This window comes from Chaetura pelagica, unplaced genomic scaffold, assembly GCF_000747805.2.
Source record: "Chaetura pelagica isolate M959 unplaced genomic scaffold, ChaPel_1.0 scaffold473, whole genome shotgun sequence".
Classification (NCBI taxonomy): Eukaryota; Metazoa; Chordata; class Aves; order Apodiformes; family Apodidae; genus Chaetura; species Chaetura pelagica.
Window position 1 is genome coordinate 792,901 of NW_009952890.1, and position 10,568 is coordinate 803,468.

Consider the following 10,568-nt stretch of genomic DNA (forward strand, 5'->3'; position numbering starts at 1 on the left):
GGAGGGAGGAGCAGAAGTGCCTGGTGAAGTACAAGGGCAAACCCTCCAGCGGCTACTGGTCCCTCTGCGCCGCCGTCAACAGGGCCCTTGACGATGGTTCGTGAGCGCCGGGCCGGGCCGGGCGGTCTGCGCGGAGCTGCCGGGGAGCGGGGCTGGGGCTGGGGAGCTGAGCCCTGGGAGGAGGCTCCGCCTCAGGAGCGGGAACCGGGGCCTCCGGCTGTTGTTTGCGGGCTCGATGCGCTGTGTGCGGGGCTTGGGGAGGTAGCGGAGCGCTGGAGCAGTCCCTGCAAGGGCATCATCACGTAGGGGTCTGCTGGGGTGGCTCTTTTCCATCGAAGAGAGCTCACGGCTCCGTGTGGTCACTTGCGGTCGCGACTTGTGTTGTTTCATATATGTTCTTGCGCTAAATTGCGTATTTCTGTGACAAACGAGAAAGCGAGGCTTAAACTGAGACTTCTCTCTGCTAATCTGCACGGCCAGAGCGGGTCCAGTAAGTTTCGAAACCTGTATGCCTCCTAAACTAGTATTTTAGTGTTTATTCACGTCTCTGCCGTCAGGGAAAAACAAAGCAAAACAAACAAACAAAACCCCAACCAAACAAAACCAACAAGACTACTTGTAGGTATAGATTGACGTTTTAATTGATTTCCGGTGTATTTGTCTGCAAAATAAGAGGAGGTTTGCATTAAGGTAATTTCTGTAAATGCATAGACCTGAGGAGGAGCTGAGGGAAAACAGCCCTGTGCTGGCTGTACTGACTCTACTTGCCAGTGTGCTGTTTACACAGCATGAAGAATAGGTGGTTGGGGAAAGTTAAATACAAAAAGCTAGAAGGGTTCTGTGTTTGCTTGTCAGAAGTTATCTGCAGAGGGAAGCACTGTGTGCAGGCACAAATACAGCTTTAAGCAGCTATGACAGCAAACTGCCGCTGGACGCTCAGTTGATTTTCAGGAGCTGGTAAGTTTGTGTCTGTAGCAGGCCGCTACATTAGGTCTTTGGGTATGTTGTGACATCTGATTTTTCCTTTTCTGAAGGAATACCCATTACCAGCGCCTCGTATTTTGCCACCATGACGCTTGACCAAGTGAGGCACGTGTTCCGCTCTGACACTGAGGTGCCCATGCCCTTGGTTGAAGAAAGACATCGGGTGCTGAATGAAAGTGGAACGGTTCTGTTAGAGAAGTTTGGAGGCTCTTTCCTCACCTGTGTTAAAATGAGTGAGAAAAGTGCTCAAAAACTGCTGCGCCTAGTACTGGAAAATTTTCCTTCTTACAGAGATGAAGCTGTATTCGAGGTAAGCTAGTTCTAACTTTGAATTTCCTATTATATGAATGTATTTCTTACAGCATGTAATTTTCAAAGATAGCTCTCAGGACCACTATGTCATTTTTTTCAGAGAGGATAGTCAGTTATAATTGGTAAAATACTTGTGAATTGTTGATGTTTTTAATCCAGGAAATGGAAGATGAACGGACATGTTTCTGTGGAACTCTGTGTATTCAAAAGTAAAATTCAAGGGAAATAAGAAGGAAAACCACCATTATTTTAATATTTTTGCTACAAATCAGTAAATATATTGGTCTGTATAATGAAAGTCAGAGTTAATATTAATTATGGAAATTGCTAAGAGTCATATATGAGGAAGAAGGTTTTTAAAATAATACTCCTGGGCCACAATGTATCTTTTTGTTAATTTGGAGTAAGAATATTCAGATTTTGTTGCTCTATCAGTCTAAGCCTCTGGAAACAAAATCACACTGCTTTTTAACAGTACAAGAATCTTTATAAGATTAAGGCTTTAACAAGTCAGGAATGTATTTCTAATAGCAAGAGTCACCTTTTTCCCCAGGGGAAAGACTTTTTTCTTTTTTCATCTGCTTTCCTTGTCTTGATAACTTTGGTGGAATTTACTTTGATATGCTCCAAGTTTCTAATTAGATCATGACTCCTTTGTACTCCTTACAAATGCATAATATTGGAGATAATTTCCTCTGGAAAAAACAAAATGGTTTTTTTTCTTTTTTTTTTTTTTTTTTTTTAAATTGCTACTACCTCTCCTTCACCCCATCTGTCTTTCTTTTACCTTAAGGATCTCCACAGCTAAAGAGGGAACTGGAAATCTGGTAGGACTGTGAAAATGTACAGCTTCTGGTATCCTGGTTTCATCTGGGATTCAGCTAATTTTCTTCTTAGCAGCTAGAATAGCACTATGGTTTTAGTTTAGTGTGGGACTTGGTATGAGAAGAATGTTGATGACACATTGATGCTTTTAGTTGTTGCTAAGAAATCAAGGACTTTTCAGTTTGCCATGCTTTGCTAGTGTGCAGGTGCCTAAGAAGCTGGGAAGGAACACAGAGCAATGGTTCCAGACTGGCCAATGGAATATTCTGTATCATGCAATCTTCATGTTCAGTATATAGGTGAATGCTGGCTGGGAAGTTCTCTCTTCAGGGATTGCCAGCCAGGGAATTTTCTAATAGTAGCAGAAGTAGCAGTATTTTATTTCATTTCAACTATTAAATTGTTTTTCATCTCAAGCCACGAGTCTCTCAACCATCCTTTACTGTTCTCTCCCCCACTCACTGGGGGTCATGGGAGAGTGAGCAAGTGGCTGCATGGTATTTAGCTGTCTGCTGGGTCAAACCACAACATGTGGGAATCCATGCGATAGATGGTTTTGGCTCAACAGGCCAGTTAACCCCTAATTTGAAGCTTTTTGGAGCTGTTTTCCTAATAGAAACTGATGAGAAGTAAACAGAGTATATCCAGTATTTTCTGTGTCTGGTTTTGCCTGTGCAGGTGTATTTATACTCAGCATCAGTGACATATGTAGCTGCTTATGTGCTTAGTTCCTTCGGCAATAGTATTCAGCTCAGAGAACATTATGTCCAAAAGACTATTCTAGTGGTGGTGTAGCCTTTGCTGATAATCTGGCAGTTTTTTCAAGGTAACTCCCCAGAACAGCAATCACTGGAGCTTTGAACACACTGCATTTTTCACTTAAATCTGCTCTTCAGTAATATTTTATTTTCATTTGTCTCCTGCCATGAAGTAAGATAGGTTTACATGAAACACCAGGTTCTTTCTGATTAATCTTCAAAGCTAGTAGTTTAATTTATTTGATTTCTTACATACAAAGTAAATTTTTTAATATTTTTAGGATAAAAAGGAAAGTATTTTCCAAGAAATGTGATATAATATTTTCTTATCTTTATAGTAACTGTATTAATTGACATAATGTCTTTCATGAGATGATGCTGAGTGCTTTATAAAGCAAGCCTCCCTAAAAGCAGCAGCAGACTACAGAATGAAAATATGTTCCAAAAATAATCCCACACTATAAGCACTGACATAGTAGTAAACCCTGTTGGGTGACTATGGAAGCTGGTTTTCTGCTTTCACTAAGCAAGATGTGTATTTTGAACTGGGTGAAAGAATGTAAATCAAGTTCACACCTTACTTAAAAATAGAAAAAAAAAAAAAAAAGCAGTGTTGGTTCCTAATGTGAGGTGACATGGATCACAATATCAACATAATTTCTATTGCAGCAGGTTGGGCTCTTTCAAGTATGACTTTGCTTTCAGTAAAGGGTTAGGATGGAACTAAAAAGATGATGAGATATCCAATGGCAAACCAGTCTTTTACTCACCATAATATAAATATATATGGTTATAAAAAAATATTCTACAGTAGAATTATGTTATCACAGACTACTGCAGCTGTCCTGTGTCTTGACCTTCTAGGGAAGCTTCTAAAATTAGTACCATTTTTTTACTATGTTTTTCCAAACATATACAGAACATATTTTTTAACGGTTACACATTACTGAATGTAATCATAGAAGTTGTCATTGTTCTTTTGCTTCTAAAAAGTAAACTGCAAACCAGATGAAAAATTCCCTAAAACTTCTTGTCCCTCACAAAATCATATAAAGGTTCTGGTTGGAAAAGACCTTCAAGATCATAGTCTGACCATTAACCTTGCTGAGTCTAATGCTGAACCATATACCACATCTGCACATATTTTGAACACTTCCAGGGATGGCGATTCAGGCACTTCCCTCCACCCTCTTTCAGTGTTTAGTAACCCTTTCAGTGAATACATTTTTCCCTATATACCCAAGCTAAACCTCCCTTAGCACAACTTGAGACCATTTCCACTCATCCTATAACTTCTTGTTTGGGAGAAGAGACCAACCCCCACCTTGCCAGAGCCTCTTTTCAGGTAGGTGTAGAGAGTGGTACGGTCTCCTCTTGGCCTCCTTTTCTCCAGACTAAACAGCCCCAGTTCTCTCAGCAGCTCCTTGTAAGACTTGTTCTCCAGACCCTTCACCAGCTTGGTTGCCCTTCTCTGGACTCACTCCACCTTTCATATAGTGAGGTGCCCACAACTGAACACGGTACTGGAGGTGAGGCCTCACCAGTGCCGAGTACAGGGGGGACAGTCACTTCCCTGGTCTTGCTCACCACACTATTCCTGATACAGGCCAGGATGCCACTGGCCTTGGCTTGCTCATACTCAGCTGCTTGTCGATCAGCGGCCCCAGGTCCTTTTCCTCTGAGCGAGTTTCCAGCCGCTCCTCCCCCAGCCTGTAGTGTTGCCTGGAGTGGTGGTGGCCCAAGTGCAGGACCTGCACTTGGCCTTTGTCCATCAATCCAGATGTGTCTAGGGAATAGTTCATAATTTAGGTAGTTCGTATTTCTGTGCTGAATTTTAATCCTGACAGAAGTTTAAACACTAGACTGTGTTATACTTGCATATATCAGGGTTTCATGCTCTGACCTGGACACAGTGGAGTCCTTTCTTAGCCTCCAGTCACTGATGTTGCGTGTAATTTTTTTTCCCATCACTTGGAGCTGAGGTCGTAAAATTCTCATGGTCCTCCTATGCTTTGCTTTTGTTTATTAGTTGTACTATCACATTTTGCTCTTTGCCAACACAATATGTCTTCTCTCTTTTAATATCAGTAGGTCATAAATACCTATGTCTTTTGTTACTGGTTCACTGTAGTGGAGAGGAGACACTAGTGTCCCTGTATGTTAGTAGCTTTTCCTGGAAAATTTTTCAGAAGTAGTTCTATGGAAGGCAGTTGGACATCTTTAACACAGTGTTTTTGGAGAATAGCAGTTAATTACCAAAAATACGCTCTGCTCTCAGGAATAGTAGCATCTTGTCAATAAAGTAAAATGAAGTTAGCTTTAAAAATGCCATTTGTAAATTGTGGTAATATGAAGGGTGTCTTGTATCCCCTCCTAGTTGTATTTTGGATTAAACATTCCAGTTCCATGTTGTTGAGCACATTGTGAAAAGTCAAAAATGTCATCTAGCTATAAAAGGAAGAAAAACACTAACATGTTTTGAGATCCAAATGGAATCTAAACAATTTTTATTCCACTGTTGTGACTTCTACTATGTGTTTGATTTTATGTCAAGTTATTTATGAGCATTCCAGGTGATCCTTGCTTGTGGTTTGATACTGTTGAGATTTTAAGGTGTTTGAGTGTTGCACTTTTATTCTGTTCTACTTAACTAATATGTTTGCTTAACCACATAGCAGTTTAGGTTTCATAGAACCTTATTCTTGTCTGTCTGTGTCTGTACATGTCATCTGCTGTATTTATTCATGCTTCAGGCACTTAAATAATTTGTAAATTTCTTTCATCAGAAAAAGAAGGTGTCTTTCTACAAACGGGCACAAATACTTGTAGCTGATACATGGAGTGTATTAGAAGGCAAAGGAGACGGTGCTTTTGGTGACATTTCTAGTCTGACTATATTTGCTGACTACAGAATTCCTCAAGTTCTTGTTCACTTAAAAGCAATGAAGTATTCTGAAGGACTAATGAAGAAACTACATGAAGGTTTGTTCCTCCCTTATTAATATCAAGGATTATTACCTCTTGACATTGTAGACTAAATTTATGTTTAAAATGTGGTGTTTGTCTATGTAAGGGTTATGTGTAATCTTTTTTTTTCTCCAGGGAACAAGGTCTTACTGTGTAGTGGTGAGGTAAAGGGAAAGAACTTACTCTAAAAATTATCTTGAATGAAATCTGAAGGTTATGTTTTTAAAAAGATCTAACTGTTCCTTTGATTAAGCATTGATCAGGTAAGGATTAAGGAGACTCTAAGGAATTTGATATCTAGGTTTTTGAAGGGCTTTTCTTGCCAAAAACTCGTCAATGTGCGTTTAGTTATGATTTTTGAGGTTTAGGAAAAAGAAGCAGTGGTGTCCTCATTAGTTCAAAGGTGATGAAAAAGCATGTGGATTCCTCCTGATTTGTTCTGGACTGCTAGTAGCAAGGAAGGGAATATTATAAGCATATATTAAAAAAAATAAGTTAAGATAATTGCATAAGACTAGAGTCTTGATTTTAAGAATAATTCCTTCTTCCAGTACTTACTAACTTCAAACTTCAATGAATGAAAACAATCCCTTTTTTGCGCTCTAAATTACTGTATTTAAAAGTAGTTATGCAGTTGTTAAATTGTACAGCAAGTGCAATTTAAGTGCAAGTGCAATGCATCACCCATGGATCTTAATAGAATGGCCATATATACAGATAAAATGTGTATTTATATGAATATATATTTAATAGATCATGTAGACAAATTCTTGTCTATGAATTCTAATAAGGACATTTCCATCCAACTCATTCAGAAAACTTGTCAGAAGTGGAAGGGACCTCTAGAGATCATGTAGTCCAACCCCCTTGGTAAAGCAGGATTCCCTAGAGCACATGACACAGGACTGCATCCAAGTGGGTTTTGAATATCTCTAGACAAGGAGACTCCACAACCTCCCTGGGCAGCCTGTTCCAGAGCTCTGTCACCATCACCAGAAAGAAGTTTTTCCTCTTATTTAAATGGAACTTCCCATGTTCCAGCTTGTGCCTGTTGCCCTTCATCCTGTCACTGGGAACTACTGAAAGGAGTCTGGCTCCATCCTTCTTGCACCCACCCATCAGATACTTATAGGCATTAATAAGATCTTCCCTCAGCCTTCTCTTCTCCAGGCTAAAGAGCCCCAGCTCTCTCAGCCTTTCCTCATAAGGGTGATGCTCCAATCCCCCAGTCATCTTTGTTGCTCTCTGCTGGACTCTATAGTAGTTCCCTGTCTCTCTTGAACTGGGGAGCCCAGAAATGGATGCAGTATTCCAGATGTGGACTCACCAGGGCAGAGTAGAGGGGGAGGATGACCTCTCTTGACCTACTGGACACACTCTTCCTTATGGACCCCAGGATTCCATTGGCCCTCTTGGTGGCAAGGGCACACTGCTGGATCATGGATCTTCTATCTGTGAGGACTCCCAGATCCTTCTCCCTGGATCTGCTTTCCAGCAAGTCCACCCCTAACCTGTATTGGTGCATGGGGTTCTTCCTCTCCAGGTGCAGGATCCTACACTTGCCCTTGTTGAACCTCATTAGGTTCTTCTCTGCCCAATTCTCCAGTTTGTCCAGTTCACACTGGATGGCAGCACAGCCCTCTGGAGTGTAACCACCCCTCCCAGTCTGGTATCATCAGTGAACTTGCTGAGGACACACTCTGTCCCCTTGTTAAGGTCATTGATGAATATGTTGAATGAGACCAGACTTGAGTATTGACCCCTGGGGGACACCACTGGTTACTGGCCTCCAACTCGACCCTCCTTCATTGATTGCAACTCTCTGAGTTCTATCACACAGCCAGCTCTCCATCCACCTCGCTGTTCTTCCTTGAATTATGACCAGCCTTTCTAGGCTCCTTTGCCATTCAGGACTGTCTCCCAAGGGACATACAACCATGCTCTGAAACAGGCTAGAGTCTGCCCATCAGAAGTCTCAGGTGGCAGTTCTGTGGGCTCCCTCCCTTGCTTCTCTGAGAATTGAAAACTCCCTTCAAACCTAGTTTAAAGCTCTTTCAATGAGCCCTCCTAACTCTTGTCCTAGAATCCTTCTTTGCCTTTGGGTTAGGCTTTCCCCAGCTGTTGCCATTATGCCTGGTGTCCTGTAGATCAACCCGTGATCAAAGAAACCAATGTCCTCCTAGTAAAAGCTGTCTTGCTGCTGGCTCTTCCTGTTTATCCTTTCACAAATCACTACAGGCCCCTTGGTAAAGCAGGATTCCCTAGAGCACATGACACAGGACTGCATCCAAGTGGGTTTTGAATATCTCTAGACAAGGAGACTCCACAACCTCCCTGGGCAGCCTGTTCCAGAGCTCTGTCACCATCACCAGAAAGAAGTTTTTCCTATTATTTAAATGGAACTTCCCATGTTCCAGCTTGTGCCTGTTGCCCTTCATCCTGTCACTGGGAACTACTGAAAGGAGTCTGGCTCCATCCTTCTTGCACCCACCCATCAGATACTTATAGGCATTAATAAGATCTTCCCTCAGCCTTCTCTTCTCCAGGCTAAAGAGCCCCAGCTCTCTCAGCCTTTCCTCATAAGGGTGATGCTCCAATCCCCCAGTCATCTTTGTTGCTCTCTGCTGGACTCTATAGTAGTTCCCTGTCTCTCTTGAACTGGGGAGCCCAGAAATGGATGCAGTATTCCAGATGTGGACTCACCAGGGCAGAGTAGAGGGGGAGGATGACCTCTCTTGACCTACTGGACACACTCTTCCTTATGGACCCCAGGATTCCATTGGCCCTCTTGGTGGCAAGGGCACACTGCTGGATCATGGATCTTCTATCTGTGAGGACTCCCAGATCCTTCTCCCTGGATCTGCTTTCCAGCAAGTCCACCCCTAACCTGTATTGGTGCATGGGGTTCTTCCTCTCCAGGTGCAGGATCCTACACTTGCCCTTGTTGAACCTCATTAGGTTCTTCTCTGCCCAATTCTCCAGTTTGTCCAGTTCACACTGGATGGCAGCACAGCCCTCTGGAGTGTAACCACCCCTCCCAGTCTGGTATCATCAGTGAACTTGCTGAGGACACACTCTGTCCCCTTGTTAAGGTCATTGATGAATATGTTGAATGAGACCAGACTTGAGTATTGACCCCTGGGGGACACCACTGGTTACTGGCCTCCAACTCGACCCTCCTTCATTGATTGCAACTCTCTGAGTTCTATCACACAGCCAGCTCTCCATCCACCTCGCTGTTCTTCCTTGAATTATGACCAGCCTTTCTAGGCTCCTTTGCCATTCAGGACTGTCTCCCAAGGGACATACAACCATGCTCTGAAACAGGCTAGAGTCTGCCCATCAGAAGTCTCAGGTGGCAGTTCTGTGGGCTCCCTCCCTTGCTTCTCTGAGAATTGAAAACTCCCTTCAAACCTAGTTTAAAGCTCTTTCAATGAGCCCTCCTAACTCTTGTCCTAGAATCCTTCTTTGCCTTTGGGTTAGGCTTTCCCCAGCTGTTGCCATTATGCCTGGTGTCCTGTAGATCAACCCGTGATCAAAGAAACCAATGTCCTCCTAGTAAAAGCTGTCTTGCTGCTGGCTCTTCCTGTTTATCCTTTCACAAATCACTACAGGAGTTGGAATCGAGGAGGACACCACTTGTGCTCCTGATCCTTTAACCAGCCATCCCAGGACCCCGAAGTCTCTCTTCATTGCCCTTGGACTTCTGGAAGCTACCTCATCACCACCTACCTGAAATATCCGTAGTGGGGTAGTAGTCAGAGGGCTGACTAGGGTAGGGAGTTTTCTCTATATATACTTAATCCTGGCCTCAGGGAGGAGGCTGACTTCCCCAGGAAGTGGGTCTGGCCTGCAGGTGGGGCCTTCTGCTCCCTTTAGAAGCAAGTCACCTATGACAAGGACAAATGGGTTCCTTTATGTTTTTATACATGGCATTTTGGTTTGGTTATTTTGGTTTTTCATTAATTTTGAAATCTTTATCATTAACCTGGCAGAAAGTATAGTCTTGGAATTGTGTTTGACTATCCCTTTTGTCTCCACAAGCAAAGGAACAGTCATGTAACGTGCAGTATAACCCAAACAGCTGTTCTTTTTTTAAACTGCTCTCTTAGCACACAGAATGTTGTTTTAATTGAATGGAAGGTAACTTGTAAGTTGATATGGTGAAATTAAAGCAATCATTAGAAATATGTAGCAACCCTGTTAGTGCTTGTAGTGTAAGTCAAGAAATCTGCAGCCCTAGAGTAGAATAAAGGCTGAGGGGGGAAAAAGCAGATACATTCAGGCTATCCTGGGGCTTCAGTCTTTTGAATGTAATTGGATTGCTGTCTCTTTATGTCCTGCAGGAACAATTTTCCAGTCTGGAGATAAAGAGGAGGTGGAGATACGTGGCTGTTCTATTTGGTGTTGTGCAATGATTTGTAAGCACCTGCTGGAGCTGTATGAGAAGAAGGGTCAGGACATGCGTGAGAAGATCAATGCGGTTTTACTTGATTATTATCTTTGGGACTATGCCAGGGATCACAGGGAAGAGATGAAAGATGTTCCTTTTCACCGTGTGCGATGTATATACTACTAAGCTCAGTGTTATAGCTCGTGATGCCTTATCTGCTGGGTGGCAATTATTTTCCTACAGTGGCTTGTCATATACCAATTTGTAACTGGCTAAATCAAATCCTCATTTTTTTATAATGTTGAAAACTTGCTTTTTTTTTTTTTTTT

At 42.4% G+C, this 10,568-nt stretch overlaps 1 protein-coding gene across 1 annotated transcript in view; it reads left to right on the forward strand.

Annotated features, from left to right (window-relative positions):
• Window positions 1–10,437, forward strand: part of LOC104386809 (chromosome unknown open reading frame, human C9orf64) — a 10,761-nt gene extending 324 nt beyond the window's left edge. The window contains exons 2-5 of the mRNA XM_009995474.1: window positions 5–96; window positions 1,035–1,294; window positions 5,666–5,861; window positions 10,193–10,437. Of these exons, the coding sequence (XP_009993776.1) occupies window positions 5–96; window positions 1,035–1,294; window positions 5,666–5,861; window positions 10,193–10,425 (781 nt within the window). The 3' untranslated portion in view covers window positions 10,426–10,437. The remainder of the gene's footprint in view (window positions 1–4; window positions 97–1,034; window positions 1,295–5,665; window positions 5,862–10,192) is intronic.
• Window positions 10,438–10,568: the final 131 nt, after the last annotated feature.